The sequence below is a fragment of the Hemibagrus wyckioides genome, linkage group LG15 (genome assembly GCF_019097595.1).
Source record: "Hemibagrus wyckioides isolate EC202008001 linkage group LG15, SWU_Hwy_1.0, whole genome shotgun sequence".
NCBI classification, from domain to species: domain Eukaryota; kingdom Metazoa; phylum Chordata; class Actinopteri; order Siluriformes; family Bagridae; genus Hemibagrus; species Hemibagrus wyckioides.
Window position 1 is genome coordinate 14,175,001 of NC_080724.1, and position 17,656 is coordinate 14,192,656.

The 17,656-nt window shown below is 36.8% G+C and overlaps 1 protein-coding gene across 15 annotated transcripts in view; it reads left to right on the plus strand.

Annotated features, from left to right (window-relative positions):
• rap1gapa (RAP1 GTPase activating protein a) overlaps positions 1 to 17,656 on the plus strand; it is a 117,347-nt gene that overhangs the window by 22,240 nt on the left and 77,451 nt on the right. For 4 of the 15 annotated variants that reach the window (XM_058409042.1, XM_058409043.1, XM_058409049.1 and 1 more), the window contains exon 1: positions 9,288 to 9,461. The exons of 2 other annotated variants lie outside the window; for them this stretch is intronic. In XM_058409042.1, the coding sequence (XP_058265025.1) occupies positions 9,418 to 9,461 (44 nt within the window). In that variant the 5' untranslated portion in view covers positions 9,288 to 9,417. Of the gene's footprint in view, positions 1 to 9,283; positions 9,462 to 17,656 lie in introns of those variants that run through there. 9 more of the 15 variants (XM_058409047.1, XM_058409045.1, XM_058409058.1 and 6 more) reach the window with 5 other exon arrangements.

The window sequence follows — 17,656 nt, forward strand, 5'->3', positions numbered from 1 at the left end:
ATCATTAATTTGTAAATTCCACGAAATGTAAAAAAGTGATCCATTTCATGTGTTCCCAGTGATCCAGCAGATTTATTCAGCTGTAGATAAAGTAAGACAAATGCATTCATCTGCAGACATTTTTTTCTCATAATGTAACTTTTATTTATAAATATCTATCCAGTTTTCTATTGTGGAAGGTTCCCTTCTATTAGTGAAGCAACCAACATCAAGTCTAGCATCTAGCATTTGTAACAAACATCAGAAGTATGTGTCACACCATTTCTGTTATACATTTCTCAGATACACTGTGCAAAAGAAAAGGCATTTCAATACTGAAGAGGCCTTTTAATCCTTGATGTATCTCATTTTAGAAATGGCTTGTTAATATGGCAGAGGCTACTGACTAGTGTCCTGACTACCACATAATCTTCAGCTTCTCAATTAAATTATGCCCTGTGTCTTAGGCTCATGGAAAAAAACAATAAACAAACCACAGAAAATGAATATTGGAACATCTGCATTGAATTTTACTAAATTTGACCTAGAATGCAATCTTACACTTAGAAGAAAGCAGTGTATTGTGACTGTTTTCCAGTAGGTGGCAGTGTTGCATGGAATTATCACACTAGTATTCTAACTGCAGTATTCTAACTAGGGAATGATATTATACTTATTACAAATAGAAATTTTGTGTTGTTTAGGACTCCTCACTGAGGTCCTGTTTCTACAGATTTGTGATTAGCTTGCACTGCCTTTGCAGTCTGGTATTGATTGTTGGACAGAGAGACAGAACTCAGAGCTGCCTTGTGGTCACAGGGTGACATCCATCAGAGGCAGAGGCTCCATTAGAACTGTAATAGATCTTTACAGTTTGTCAGTGCAATCAATGTGGACGAAAAATACTTGGGCTGGTGTCTATCCATGCCTGTAAACCACTTGCCAAGTCAACCTATTGATCCAGCTTAGACTAAAAAGCTTCATTACAGTAATACTAAAGGGAGATTGGTTGCAAGGTGAAAGATCATGTTACTAGTTGGAATGTGAATTTGATGTGATGGATTTGCTATCGAATGAACTAAATGTTAATGGAGATTTACTCACCGGCTTAAATAGAAACACATGCACCTGTATTGTAATGCATAAACAGGTCAGAAACGTCTAGTAATTCTCAGATCATTAGATATTATATCTCAGATATTAAAGGATGGTAAATATGATCTTAATGATTTAGATCAGTGTTTCTTGGTGGCAGATCAGCTTGTTGGACAGTTTGAGTCTGGAAAAGTGACATTTTTTCCAATTTTCAGCTGTCCAGTTTTAGTGAGCCTGTTCCTGCTGCAGTCTCAGATTCCTGTTCTTGGAATATGATGTAGTATTTTGCTTTTGTAGCCCATCGCCCCCAAGGTTTGATGTGTTATACTTTCTGAAATGCTCTTCTGCTCACCATGTTTGTAAAGAGTGATTATTTGAGTTACTGTAACCTTAATGTAAGCTTGAACCATTCAGACCATTCTCCTCTAACCAAATAATGCTATGTTATTTAGTTATTGACCTTTTGAACAGACAGCTGAGCAGCATGAGACCTATTAATGCACAAGAGGAGGTTGTTTAATTACAACTTGAATAAAAATAGACACTGAGGAACTGGCACAGATGTTCCTATAAAACTGGTGAATGTTCTGTAATTCCACGAAGTGGGAAAATGATTGCAAGATAATTGGGACTTATTCATGTATATAAATGTTCTGGTGGTTTAAAAAATTTAATGTCCACTTTTATATAACTTTTATATCTGTCTTCAACCTCTTTTACTTCTCCAGAACAGCTAGCGTTTGCACCCCTGACAAATCATGCCTGGGCATTTTTGAAAGTCCTGGCATGATCAACATTGTTTGCAGTTTTTTTTTTTTGTAGACTTTGCATGTTTTAGATTGTTCTCTTGTTACATGAACTGACAATCTTCTTGAGCTTGTCATCTGTCCAAGTATGCCTGATAAAGTCAGAGACTCTAAGCAACTAATTTGGCTGCATTGCAGTTATGTCCAGTACGCATTTACAGGAAAATATATGTGTCTAAGACAAGCAACCCTTCTCACCCAGAGTGTTAGAAGCAGCTCTAAGCATATAGTCACATAGCGCACAGCGTCCAGCTTCACTGGACGAGATCTGACCCAGCTCCACTCTCAGAGATGCAGTGCATACACATGTTCTGCTTTAGCTTGGTAGTATGAAAATGAAGACAGGAAATACAAAGAACCAAGCATACATACTATAGGAAGCAGTTAATATCCTCCACATTAATATCCTCCCTCACTCCATGTTTGAATCTCCTCCTGCATTCTAAATATGGCCCAAACTGGCTCTCTTCAATCAAGTATCTGTGTTCTGGCCTTGGGCAGGGTGCTCGTCATGGTGCAGTGTAAATATTATCATGTAATTAACCCTTCTCTCTGAAGCATAGTAAAGCACCAAGAAAGATTTCACAAATCCTGAATCAACAACTCATAAACAGCAGCTTTATTGTCTACTTTAACAATTTTTGCACAATGAAAATTTATTACTCTTGCTGGAACATTCGTGTGTTCCTTCTCTGTTTTTGGATAGTCTGATCCAGTACTTTCTAATTCAATCTCGTTTCTACTAAGTCTGCTTTCATTAAGGCTGATTTCACCATGGAGCTTGAGAGCTTTTCTGTAAATCTAAAAATGAAAGATATGAACTGTAACTAGTTCATTTGTTTGTTATTCACTGTACATTAGCTGTTTAATTAAAGCACTATCACATTAGCAAGAGTGACGTTGTACTGAATATTGACGTGGTCGACATTGGCATAGACGAAAAGCTCTGTGAATGGAAATAGATCTCAAAGAAGCTATACTCACTTTATAGCCTGTTGGCTAGCTAGCTCACATTGTTTACATGTACATTCCTGTTAAAACTACTTCTGTAGAAATTGGCTTTCCTTCTTCCTCTTCATCTGACAAGCTTTCATATTTGAAGTAAAAAGTTATATATTCATGAAAAATGTATTGTTTGCAATGTCCTAAACTGATTACTCTACTGTAGTAACCATTACAACTTGATGAAAAGGAATTTATGTGGTGAATGGAGTGGATACAAATAGTACTCTTGTAATGGCGCTCGTTCATTTAAACAAACTGTTGGATAACATGCTTTATAATTAGTACATTGTTCTAAGTGCATTTCCAGTAACTTGCAGAATTGATGCCTTACAGCTCCTGAGTCCTTGGTTTGACTTAGAGCTTGAGTTTGTCTGTGCTGAATTGTGCATGTGCTCCCCATTGTCATGTGGGTTTCCACCAGGTTCTCTGGTTTCTCCCCATGGTCCATAATCAGGCAGGTGGGCATATACGGTAGGTGTGAATTTGTCTGTATGATGCATTGAGATGGACTGGTGTCCTGTCTCTCTTGCTTGCAGTGTTTTTGCCACAAGCTCTGGATCCACTGCAACCCTGACAAGGTTAAAGCATCTGCTGAAGATAAATAAGTGAACAGTCTCCCTTGTCAGTGAGTGTTCCATTTTGAGCCTGACTTATAATGGATGGAGGCTCATTCGAGGTGACTTGAAGTGGTGCCTCATTCGAGGCAATCAAGGAGTTAGTCATGTTATAATGTTTACTCATTCACCATCAATCTGAAATGTCTCATTCTGAACAATGTATAAATAGTACTGCTGAAATTAACTTTTTTGTTGGTGTGGTTGTTGTTGTTTTGTATCTCTATTTTCAAAAAATTGATTATTGATTTGTTGTCTTCCATAGGTCAGGGCTACAGATAGGCAAGTTTTGTTTATTATTTTTCTGTCAAATTGAGATCATCACATAGCAGATATATAAAAATTTGTGCAGTCTTAAATCATAGACTTTTCATACCTGCCTTTATTATATTCCAAGGTACAGAGAATCATCTACTCAACACTGGAGAAACTTGACCTTATTTGATATTCTTCAAAAAATCCAGTTTTTCTTTAGGTTGATGAATGGCCTAGCAGTGAAACTTTCATCAAAGGTGCTAATTGTCATTGGTGCATTGCAGCACAACTTAATTGTCAGTGGGAGATCATGTAAGGCTTTACTTCCTCAAGGGATGTGCTTTGAATTTGACAGCACTATGATTTGTAGGATTAATCTTCACCTTGATTTCGGTGAATGGTTAGTCCTGTCTTTTGCTGAAGTTGATGTGTGCAAAATTACCCTTCGGTTGCATACAGTGGGTACCTCGAGTACTCGCTTTCTTGCCACTGGAGGTTCTTTGCATAATTCAGCTGACAGCAGGGATAAAAAGGAAACATGAGAGCAAACGTCATTGCGTTACTTAGATCTAGACTTTGAATAATCTTTTAGCTGTCCTCCATGGATGCCTCTACACTCCATTTTAATTTTATGTTGCATGTTGAGTGTTCCACTAAGACAGGTTACAACCTGATTAGAACAGGATTCTTTGTGAGTACTAATTATAGTTGACGGCCACTCCATGTTCATTTCATTTATTAGGTCTTTTACTAATAATTGATTGCATGCACCATGATACCTTCATAGATGTTAGTTTTGTAGGTCACTTTTTGGCGAAGGTTATCCAAAAAACCTCAATGCAATCTGCAGGTGCTGTTTTTTTTTCCCCTTTCTTTTCAAGAGTGTCTTCACAAGTGTTAGTCCAAGCCTTTTTGGAAGATTTTTGTTTGTATTTTTCATTGTTCTTTCTGTTTGTTTTTTTTATCTGTTAGTAAGTCCACAGTGCAGCTCTGCCCAGTCTTTCCGGAGGTCCAAGCTTTCCTTATCTGCAGCTTCAGCTCTGCACAATGTGGTGATAGGAAGCTCCATCTGCAGATGGAGTCTTTGATGGCTAATCTGGCTTTTAGTTCTAGGCTTAGATGAGACCCTTGTGGCCTTGGATTCCTTCATGTGGAAGCATCTTGCCTCCCACCAGTTTGTTAGTTGCACATACCAAACCATGTCTTCATATTATCTCTTATCTTAAAAAAACATTTATAAACCAGGACTGTTAGAAAAATAAGTAATTTATCCATAACTCTATATACAACAACACCTTTATTAAATTAAAATGTATTTAAATGTACAGTGGAACCTTGGATCGTGAGCATAATTCGTTCTGGAAAAGTGCTCATAATCCAATAAGCTCGTATAGCAAAGCGAATTTGGCCATTGGAAATAATATTATTTTATATAAAAATGATTGTCCCTAATATCTGAAACAAATAACAATAATTAATATACTTCTAGCGCAATCATCGTCTTCTTCTTACCACCTTCCTTTTCCGGATTTTTCTTCATTGGGGCCATTGTTGCAGTACTAAAGAACAGTCACTACACTTGGACGCAAAATATGAGAAAGTTTTACACACACACATAGTTACAATGCTATAGTAAACAGTACACATACGCGGATGTTGCCTGTACAAGAGATTCACGCCGACTGAGGACGAGTACATGGGAAGCTTACCTGAGTTCCCAATGTTTTACGCAGCCAGAGAGAAGAACCATCGGCTCATGGCATGGTGCTCATGGCGCGGTGCTCATCTTCCAAGCTATCGTACGTTAACCAAGCTAAATTATATTAAAAAATTTTGCTCGACTCACAAAGCACTCATAAAGCACGTTGCTTGCAATCCAGGATTCCACTGTATTGTGTTCAAACCAAATAATTCAGTGACACCTGCACTATTGATTCTGAAGGCCTTAAGGCAGATTTCTTTCACCCTGGCAACACATGATGTCAGCTACTGGCTGAAATATGATTGGATAAATACTCTTATCATAAATATACACTACTGGAAGCAGCGCAACCAAGAGAAAAGCTATGAAATGTAGAGAATAGGGGGGAATATTTAATACACATTCATGGAAAAATATATTAAATATATTAAAATGCAAGTCAGTGATTCAGACCACTGCTGTTCAGGCCAGGAGAGAAGGCCTTGCTGGCCCTAACGGTCTGCCAGTGAAATAATTTATATCTCTAGTACTAACGTTTACATTGAAGTCATACATTAGTACATTTGTCTTTTGTTTTGTTTGCATAATGTATGCTGTAAAAGTTTGTGCTTCCTTGTCATTTGGATGGTTGCTCCGCATAACGTTCAGTTGGATATTTTTCTTCTCAGTTTCATATGTTGCTTAGAGCTTTTCCCCCAGGTGTGTGTAATATTAGCTTCTTCAGTTCCTCAAAGCTTCATCACCTCCCCCATTGACAGTTCAGCTGTCCCGCTCTTCACCAGTGACATAAATCTGTAATAAACTAGTGAGACTTTTTGGAGGGTGATTATTACATTGTGAGTCTGATAAATGAGTGTATCGGGTTTTAAATTAGACTCAGGTTATATGCTCATTTAAGATAATTGGTGGTAACTAAGTGGTTACTAATCAAAAGTGCTACTAATCTGCATTGACCTTTTCAGCTTCAAGGTGCTGTATCATGGCTGACCCCAATGTCATAACAAGGTGTGAAGAAAATTATTACCATGTCCTGTAATGCATATGTGACAAATAAATAAGCAGCTTTAAAATTAGGTGAGGTTTGAAATGATATATTGTGTCACAATGAAGCTCTAAATACAGCGTCTTGTTCGCAGATCAAAATCACAAATTGTAAAATTGTAGTGCCACTGCAACCAAAGATCTAACAGTGTCAAAGATCTAACAGTGTCAAAGATCTAACAGAGTGTGACCGCTGCTACAATGGTCATCTAAAAGCCACCAACGGAAGGACTTTTGAGCACGCAGTATTGTAAAATGCTGGCTTGCTTACATCATATTTGGATTTTTTTATGCACTTTAAATCTGGGATGTCATGCATGAAAGGAGATGCATCTGTGGAATCATGTATATATATATATATTCTAATGTATTTTGACCTAATTTGCTGCTGAAGTACGCAGTGCTCTACTCGTTATTTACTTCCTGAGGGCAGTATGAACTCAATCAGCACTGTTCATACTATGCCATTTTCCACCAGCCTTTTGGCTACAGTCTCTACCCTGGGTCCATGAAAGAGTTGCACCTCTTGGCATTTACACACAGGTATTGGTTAAAAAAAAGAACATAGCTTTTATTTACATTTACAGCTTTTGGTAGACGCCTTTTACCCAGAGCGATGCTCAAAAGTGCTTTGAAGTCAATATCAATGAATACATTAATACTGGTTTGCAAAGTCACGGACTAGTCGTCTTTTGGAAAGAAATATAGCACAATTAATTAATCATTTAATAAATTCATATATAATTTCACTGATACAAACAGGAAAAAATAAGTGCTAGCTGCTTCAACATCTAAATGAACCATATAATAGTAATTTCTAATGGGATTTCAGGTCTCCATCTGAATGCCGAACACCCCGTCCACCTATCAAGCTCACCCATAAGGCCGAAAGGAAGGTCTGTTCTGAGGAATCTGAGCTTCAGTAGCCTTGTGGAAGTCTGTCTTCCTATCTTTCTCTGATAGAAGGGGGAAAAGCATGCCAGTGACAAGCAAGCAGGAAGTACACTGTCTTTGTTTTTTATGGAGCAAAAGTGTTGGGCTGGTATTTTGGCAGAAGATATAATGCAGTAGAAAATGGAGAGAGAGAGTGAGAGGGAGAGAGAGAGAGAGAGAGAGAGAGAGAGAGAGAGAGGGAGAGTATTGTCGGACATTAAGATTCAGTTGATGTATTTTAAGTCAGTTCTTTGTAACTATCATATTAACATAATTAAATTTTGTTGCTTTCATTCATGAGCTTATTTGATTCACAAAATATGAATTCATATGAAATGATTCCATATGATGAACCATATGATTTTGCATTTTATTCTTTTCATTTATTTACAATTTGCTTATTCAGTAGGAATGTAACCTTATGCGAATACATCATTGTTTAGGTTGAACAGAAAATGTGTATATATATATATATATATATATATATATATATATAAATATAAATGTGTGTGTGGGTATATATATATATAAAATGATATATAATGTTATAATGTTTCTGACTGTGTAGTGGGACTGGGATCACGCAGAGCGAAACAAATAAAGTTGGTAAAGGCTTTTACTTTCATGTGGAGCTTGAAAAGACAGCTTATGCCATCCTGTGGGCAGGGTTGCCAGGTTTCAGCAAATTCTCACCCCAACTACTACTAACTTCAAGGTTTTTTGTTCAGTGTTTACCACATAAATAACAGGACCCCATTTTGACTCACAGCAGCAATGTGTCGAAGCTTCATAAGTAAATCAGATAAAACATAATTTTATCTATTGTTGTCAACTATAAATAACAGTTTTTTATTCTGAGAAGAAAAGCTTTTGAAACATACTTAGCTTGCTAAATCAAGCTTAATAACATGCCAGGTCCAGGAGTTGAGTGAAGATAATTCTGCAAATTGCTGTGAAGTTTTTCAGTGTTTTCCAAGCATGGAGAGAGGGAAAGAATGAATGAAAGAAAGAATGGACGAAAGAACAATCTGGTATAGACCACATCCACTTTCGGTATAAATGTGAATATGAAAATGGGTATGATTTTTTAAGAACAAAACAAAAACAGCTAGAGATGTATTGCATTATATCCACCATTGCATTATCTAGGGATGTGCAAAGAGACTTGTGAAGAAAGATTTTCTAATAAATTTTCCACTACCAGTGTGTTTATAAACTGTTTATTTAAATGGAACTAATTTCTGATCTCACTGTATCTAAAATATCATAGATTACGACATAGTACACAGATTTACTTCCACTTTCCTCTGTTCCTGGTTGATTTATTGTAAAGGGGAAATAACGGCCTACAGCGGCTGTGATCAGTGATTTAAGAACTGTTGTTTAAGAAGACAGTGATTGTAAAGGATGAGACAATACCTTCTTGCTGTGCTTGTTCCTCCTTTTTGTTTGGGCAGCTGGGTTTTGAAATGATTTGTGAATATTTCAGCTTTTTCTTTTATGTATTTTACGATTATCTGCTCTTTCACTTTAACGCGATATTTATTTATCTTCTGTCTTGGCATTAGTATCATTAATAACAGCCGTCAACTACATTCTGGAACTTTCATTAACGTTATTTACAAAGTCGAGGTCTTTGGAGCTTCTGCAAAGTTCCTTTTCAGCTTGTTTACAGATCGGCTGAAAGAGTGAATAAGTGATCACCTATTGGTTACAGAGAGCTGAAAGTGGTCAGTGGAGGGAGAAAGAGAGGAAAGGGAACATACATACAAAGAGAGGTGGAGAGGAAGGCAGAAGAGAGAGATGCAGACAGGGAGGGAGGAAGGGAGGGAGCCAGGGGAGTGAAAGAGAAGGGACACACACACACACACACACGCTTGGCCACTCTTGGTTCAATCCGGTGAGACAGACATAGTGCCTCCATCTCAGTGCGTTTCTCTGTTGCCGTCTGTGTCTCTCTAATGCTGAGCTTAGCCTGTTTATCAAGATGCCTCAGAGAAAAAGGAGTTTCACTTTTGGAGCATATGGAGGGTAAGGAAAACTGCCATATTGGTTTTCTAATTCACATTTGTTTTAGTGTCTGTTCACACTTTGTGTGTGCTGTGGTTTATAATCATTTCTGTCCGCTGGCACTGTCCAGAGACTATTGGCTATGCTGAAGGAAATGTCGTTAATGCTTATCTTGGTTTGATATGAGATTAAAACACCAGTCAATGGCAAACACGGGCCCTTTCTAGCATGTGCTCTAATGAAGGCAGTGTTATTCGGCTGTCTTAGAAGGAATAACCTCTTTAAAACCCATTATAGCGGTGATCATAATTGAGTCTGGATTAAATTAGTCTGTGTGGCTGTTTGCAGCAGATACTGACATCCAGACAGATCTGCTAACTGGTCAGCGAGTGTAACACAATCACATGCTGTTTACCTTCTCATATAGCCCATCTGGTTTTGATTATGTCCCACTTGAGTTGCTTGTTAACTCACTAGAAGAAGGCATTGTGATGTAGGATTTAAGATTGACACAGGAACAGACAGCAGGAGACACTGACACATCAGGAGACCATGAGCGAAATTCTTCTGTCTGCTCATCTATGGAGGAGTATCCCACTCGAGTCAACAGGTGCAAGGCTACCGATTCTGAATGCTGTCTCATCAAGGACAAGTGCTGTCTGTTCCTGTTCCTGTGGAAGGAATGCTGACGAGAGAACAACCACTGTCCCAACCGAGTGGCCCTAAAATATAGAAAAACATTACTGCCTGTGAGAGGGTAACTCTTTGTTCTTTGGGGTTTTTGCTTCAGTTGGCAGATATTTAACGGGCAAAAGATCACCATATTGATTTTCTCTCTTTTTTGCTCAAACCTCTGTCTTGACAACGACCTTTAATTCATGTCGGTTATTTCCTGTCCCAGTGGGTGATAATGTCTCTGTAAAATGTCATCTTAGAAAACTGTGTGTCATTATAATATATTTGGTGTCTTGTTTACATGATGTACAACATCTTGACTTGAAATGAGTTCATTTCAAGTCATTCATGTGGAATCTAAAGGAAAACAGGGAAGACACTTTGGTATTAAGGAACTATGGAAACACAAGTGAAATTGCAGGCCAGCTTTCATCAAAGCTGAGTGTCTGGGTTCATTCATATATTTAAAGCACTTGCTATGTCAGTTTTATAAGGCTAGTGGCGCCTCATTTTATGAACTCTCAATGCAGCTACATGAAATAAACAGTGTGCTTAGGATTTGTCCCAGACCCAGAAATTGCTCAACCCCCACTTTCTCTCTCTCACTGTACTGTAGCATAGCATCTAGACCAGGGCCAGACGGTCTGGGCACTAGCTGCCTGGTTGACTCACACCAAGTCTTTGTCTGCTGTTACTGCCACAATGCCAGTGGTGAAAATCCCAGCTCTGTGTGGACCTTTTTCAGGAGCTGCCTTGTGGAAAAGGATATTGTTGTATTAGATCTAGTGTAGCCAGCCAGACATCCTAAGAATTTCTCATGTGCTATTTGCTTGTTACAAATGATCTGATTTATGGGAAATACAGAATACAATATAGAAGAACAGTAACAATTGTTTCTGACATTGACATTATAGCTACATAAACCGTTTGGTTTTACTTTTTACTTTTAGTTAAAAACCTCTCCTTGTATTATTTTATCTAATTAATTATGATCACATACAGAGGTGGGGCTACGTAGGGTTAGAAATATAGCCAGCTTTTTATATAATGCTCAAAATTCTGGGTGAGTTACTGTTTATGTCCATGTCTTACCCTCCCTCCAGTGGATAATTACACTAAGTACTGAACACTTGTAACTGCAGCTGTAATCATCAAGATTATGATTCTCATAATGAACATCTGTTTAATGTACTTCATGTTGTTTGACTGTTATAAGAGAAATGATTGATAATCACAGTAATTCCTGTGAAAAGAGGATGGGATTCCTCTCAAGGTTTCCTCATGTCATGTCAGAGATTTCCCTTGTAACTGTCACCTCTAACTTCCTCATTAGGGATCTAAATCTCTATCCAGATTTTGTGAAACGCGCAATACGTATAAAACTTTTCATGCTTTTAATATTTCATAGGTATTAATTGATTCACAATTTATCAGGATTCATTCCAGTTGTTTGTGTTAGTCTGCATTTTACTATAATGCAACATTATAGAACTTAGTGACGATAAAAAGCTTAGTGAATATAGCCAAAAGGAAATTGTAGCATGTATTTCTTACGATGACGTGCTAGGATGTTAGATGCTTACTAGGAGAAGTATCACAAAAGAATTAAGCAAGATCAGCCACAATATTATACTGGCTGACTGCCTGTGACCAAAAATTACAATCTAATCCTAGCAAAGGAGATAAGATATTGGCTTGCTCCTTGCAGCTTTTGCTCTCATTAACTGATTGATTGCTGACCCATGCTTTAGTTGTACATGCCACTTAATGTATTAATGTCCCAAGTGATTCCTGTGCATGACTGATTTAAAAGTGATGTTTCAGAAAATCAAGTGACAAGGCATTTCCTGTGTATAAACCTGTAATTTAGACAGCATTGCCTGTCTAGAAAAGTTGTCCTTGCAGTTTCTTACCCTGATATTTGAATGTTTGTTCTAGCTAGCAGGCTAGTCAAGAAATTCAATTAGCAGCATTACAGCTTTCTTCACAAACAATCAGTATTGTCAGTATTGTTAGCTGCAACATAAAATGCCTTCAATCACACTTCTACCTTTTGTTTTTTGAAACAGCTAGCTAGCTAGTCTAGTAATTTCACTAGCTAACTTTAAGGCTAAAATGAAATACCTTCCATCACAATTCTAACTCATAAATTCCAATAATTCGGAAATTCTGTACATACAAATTGTGAAAAAGCTTATCTTTCTTGAAGACGGTTGAGTTTGTTTGAGTTGTAGCTTAGCCCAATAAATGTAAATATGTTCTTTTATAAATTACCATACCAATTACCATTTTTACAATATATCTTCAACGTCTCATGCGAATTTAATATGCCGTGAGTTCTACAGGACTACTGTTAATTTATTAAAGGTAATAAATAAAATTGAATACAAGTTTGAAGATCTTTTCAGACCCAGTGTAACGTAAATTATTAACAATAAAAACTTCAACGTTACTTATGTACTACACTTTATTTCTTGTGCCAGAGACATATTGATATGACTGTTGATTTTTGATAGATTACAATTAAAAAAAAAAAAAAAACATCAGCACATTGTCCTTAAGGATTCCTGAAAGCATAGCTGTGTATTCTAAAAATGAAGTCAGACTCATCAGTCAGTGTTATCTGAGCACCATCGGCACATACACATGACATTCTTCTTGTGCTTTCGTGTGACAGGTGGGAATGAGTCTCAGGGACACTCGTTGTCCTGTTGCGAAATGTAGTGCTATGTTGTGTTAAAAGTCACTGACAGGGTCAAACACCAGAGCAGGCTGCTGGTCTAGTGTAACAGCGTGCACTAAATACCGGGATGATGTTTAGCATCATTTATTTATGTGGTTGTCACACTGCATTTATTCATCTGGCCGTCCTACTGCGGGGTCTGAGCTCTAACACTATGTGTGAGTGTGTGTTATTTATGTTAGTACAGTGCAGCATACTGTGTCCACTGTACTGAGGCATGAGTATGCACATTCACACGTCCTCACACTCAGTGACTCCATTCAGCAGTTGTTGACCGTATGAACCCTCAGGTCACTCTGTATATTATGTTTTAATATTTGGAATGGAAAATACACTTAATCCTGATATTATGCAGCTACAATATGCAGGCATATTAACCTTAATTCACATGGATATTTTTATGTGAAATGTGCCTGCATTTGAAAATGAGGTTTAATTTTGAATTGTGTTTCTAAATTTATAATTATATGTATAATCATATGAGGTCAGAGTCACCATGGTCAGTATAGTATATCTTCTAGGTTTTTTATAGATACATGATACAGTAAAGCATCTGAAGAAGCAATATAAATACATTTTTTGCTTTAATCAACAGGTGCATAGAAAGTGATAAAAAAATTAAAACGTGTGAATATTATGTTATATTACATAATTAATACACTATATGGAACAGAGAACATAGACATCTGACCATTACATTCATTCATGTATTTTCCCCCAATTCATTTAAGATTTAATATTCCTTTGCTATAAAAAATACCCTCCATTCATCTCAGAAGGCTTGCCATAAGATTTTGGAGCATGACTGAGGGGATTTTTGCTCATTCATCCACAAGAACATGTCACAAGAACATGAGGTCAGTTGGCTGAGGAGGCCTGGGAAGTAGACTGCATTCCAGTTCATCGCTAATGTGTTCAGTAGGGTTGAGGTCAGGGCTCTGTTCAGGCCACTCGAGCTCTGCACCTCCAACCTTGGCAAACCATGTGTTCATGCAGCTCGTTTTGTGCACAGGGAAACATACCAGTTTGTATCTCTTAGGACAGTGGAAGCTCAAGTTGTTAAAGCTCTGGGTTGTTGCTTGGAAGATCAGGGTCCAAGCACCAGTGCTGCCCCTTTTGGGCCCCTGAGCAAAGCCTTTAACCCTCTCTGACTGACCTTGTGCTCTGACCCCCACCTCCAAAGTTGGGATATGTGAAGAAAGAAGAGTTTCACTGTGCTGTAATGTATATGTGACAAAACCCTGTACACTAGTTGGCACTAGTTTATGTATATGTCCTGTAGCATATTGTATTATTTGTTTGCACTGTCTATTTTGCACTCTTTGCACAAGGTTGCACACTATGCACTATATGTGGCTAAGACAACATACTCTTAGTCCTTCCGTTGTTGTTTTTTGTTTTTTGTAGCTCTTTGTGTTGTCTTATGTAGCCCTGTATTGTTTTATGTAGCACCATGGTCCTACAGAAACGTTGTTTCATTTCACTATGTACTGCATCAGCTATATACTGTATGGTTGAAATGACAATAAAAGCTTCTTGACCTGACTCTTGACTTGACATGACAATAATAAAGCCTTCTACTAACTGAAGGGGAATTGTAATGCTATAGCATACAAAGATAATCTACACAATTGTGTGCTTTGAACTTGTGTGAACAGTTTAGGGCTATAGTTTGGTCTCATGTGTAATGGTCAGTTGTCCACAAATATTCTTTTTGGCCATATAATGTGTTCTTATTACCATAATGCCATGCTGTGATTTTCATGTCTCTCAGATTTTCATACTGAGTTTAGGTCTGCTTGTTATTCACATAAAACAATGGTGAACTGCTCATAAGGCGTACATTTTACAAGCTGAATGATGTCAGTTGCTGTTGAGATTGAAGAGATTGAACACTTATAATTTATTCAGTAGTGACTGAAAAATGCTATATGGTGCAATAAGAAGCCAAAACTACAGTCAATAGAAGTTAGCAAGGGGACTCAATTCACACGTTAAACATGTGCATTTTCTGGACAGATGAACACTTACACAATATATTTTGCCAGAGAAACTGACTTTGTGTTAAACATTGTGCTTAAATACCAACAGTTTACAGCAACAGAGATTAATTGCTAGTGCATTTTGCATCCTTTGTGTGGTGAATGTAGCTATATGTTGTCCATGTTAGCAGTCAGTTAGTGTGTCTAGGTTAACTAAGACTTTATTTATTATCGAATTTGTTACAGCTGCAAAAGTACTGCATACTGTATACTGCAATATACCTCAAATGGCTCGTATTTTGATTCGGTTTTCTAACATAACTAGCCACCTTAATGAGTTTGGTAGCATACTGTTAGTACCATATAGGTAAAAGGTTTAATAAAAAAAAAGCCTTCATTGTTTTCACAATGCCTTTTTCCCCCTTGCAGAAAAATAAAATGCTAGCAGGCAGAGATCCACGCTAACGGCATAAATGAACTGCTGTTCGATAAGCTTTCTTATACAATTGGTACAACGTTCTTGCAACCAAGTTAGATATTTTGCAAATGATAATAAAATATAGGTGCATTGTTCCCTTCATTTTTATTATTGACTGACCTGCTTATCAACGCAGTTAGGTTGGGTGATATAACAAGATATAATATCAGTGTTGGGATAAATTACACCACAGTACACTTTTCTTAGATACCATGGATTTAACAATATATTTTAATTTAATTTGTCATTATTTTAATCATTAGAAACTGACTCAGGAAACAACCAATAAATAAAGCACAATTTTACAAACTACACTATATTTATTTGTGATGTCACACTCCACAGTTAATGGCTAATGGCTCATATGAAGTAGACCCTTTGAATTTGCAGTTTCTTATAAGTATTTCTTTTTTCTTTTACTTTTTTAACCCAGTATACTAGGTTGAATTGTTTACCTTTTACCGTGGCACTTGTATACAGAGCTTTACCATTAGAAAAGCTTCACTTGTGCCATTAGTTTGTAGCGGTGTTATTGTGGAGAGATGTGAATTGTTTGCCTAGCAGGGGGCTCACACACCACTGCCCTGCTCACTGTCATGATACACTACACACAGAAACCCAACAGTGTCCTGACTGCAAGTCTGTTATATGAGTACTCAGGACACTGTTGGGTTTCTGTGTGTAGATTATCATGACACAAACAATTCACATCTCTCCACAGTAATACTGGCAGAAACTAACAGCACAATAGTTTATACTGATTAAAACATTTTTAATAAGTTGCATTCCATTACACTGTGAATAAGGATTAAATGGAAAAGTATTGTATGGCTGCAAGTTTGTAAACAATCCTATATATCATGATACCAATAGTGTAGAGCAAAAACGCCTTCAAGAATCATGATATGAAATTTTGTCGTCTTTTTATTGCAGTTGTAATATACAGCTTGCTTTTATTGTGATCTTGGTTATTGCTGATACACAACTTTCATTATTAACAGAAACGGAACTGATCAAAGAGAAGCAAGATGTTCCGAAGAGTTCCTCTTTTTATTTATTCTTTTAGCTAATACATGTGTTTCTCAGGCTATAAGGTTTTCTCACATGTGTACCCTGAGATGCATCGCAATGATCTAGTTTTCATATCTTAATATTAGTCATACTTTGATCTTAACGATATTTAGCAGTAGCTAATCACTTTCTACAGAACATAATTAGCATAAAAAACATTTTGCATAGCAGAAAAATGGGTCATCTGTAGTGCAGTAAGTGATTCATTATCTTGTATAAGGCACATGATGTGTCTCTGACATTCTCAGCATTTCACATGGTCTTGTTTATCTATTCTGTGTTCATGCAGAAAAAGAGATAACATTACAAAAATTAGCCACAGGCTAAAAATGAACAGCGTTCAACACAGGCAGATTATTTTACAGTAAGAAGCTGTGACAAATTGTTTAATCACTGTTGTAATTTGTTTTTCTTTGTAATTTAGCTTTGGTCTGTGAACTAATTGCACCTTTCTTTTTTCAGGGAATTTATTAGTAGAGCTGTAAATCACCTACTCTTGCTCTTACCTGTCTGTTTTCCTAGTCAAATCTCTACCTGTTGTAGGAAACTGTGCAATTTTCAACATTGAGGTTTTCTGTAACAAGATGTTTATTTAAGATTTATAGAAGGAGTGTCCATTGTCCACAGGGGAGAGCCTTCAGAACAGTGGACTTTTGCTGGTTTTCTGGTTTCAGTGACATGACAAGCTGTGTTTTTTGTCTTTTTTAACCTCAGGAGAAATAAAAATGGAGCTTGGTAAGGAGATGACTGTTTATAGTGTAAATGATAAGAAAAATTAACTTTGTTTCATTTATGGCATTTTATCTTTTTTTTTTTTAATATATACAACTGAGCAAGTCAGGGTTAAGGGCTTTGCTCTGGGTCCCAGCAGTGGTGGCTTGGTGGACCTGGGTTTAAACTCACAACCTTCCAATCAGTAGTCCAATGCCTTAACCACTAAGCAACCACATCCCCCCAAATTGTCTCATGGACTCATTACTATAATATATATATATATATATATATATATATATATATATATATATATATATATATATATATATATATATATATATATTTATATATAAACGAGGTTTACTGGATTTTTTAAACTGGCTCTTTTATTAACTAGAATGATTTTGTGGAAAGTCTAATCAAGGTTATAAAAGTAATAAAACATTTATTGAATCATTAATTTATTTATTTATTTATTTATTTATTTATTTATTTATGACGTAAGGAAGAGATGTCATGTTACAGGCAGAAAAATCTAATTTCACTTAGTTTT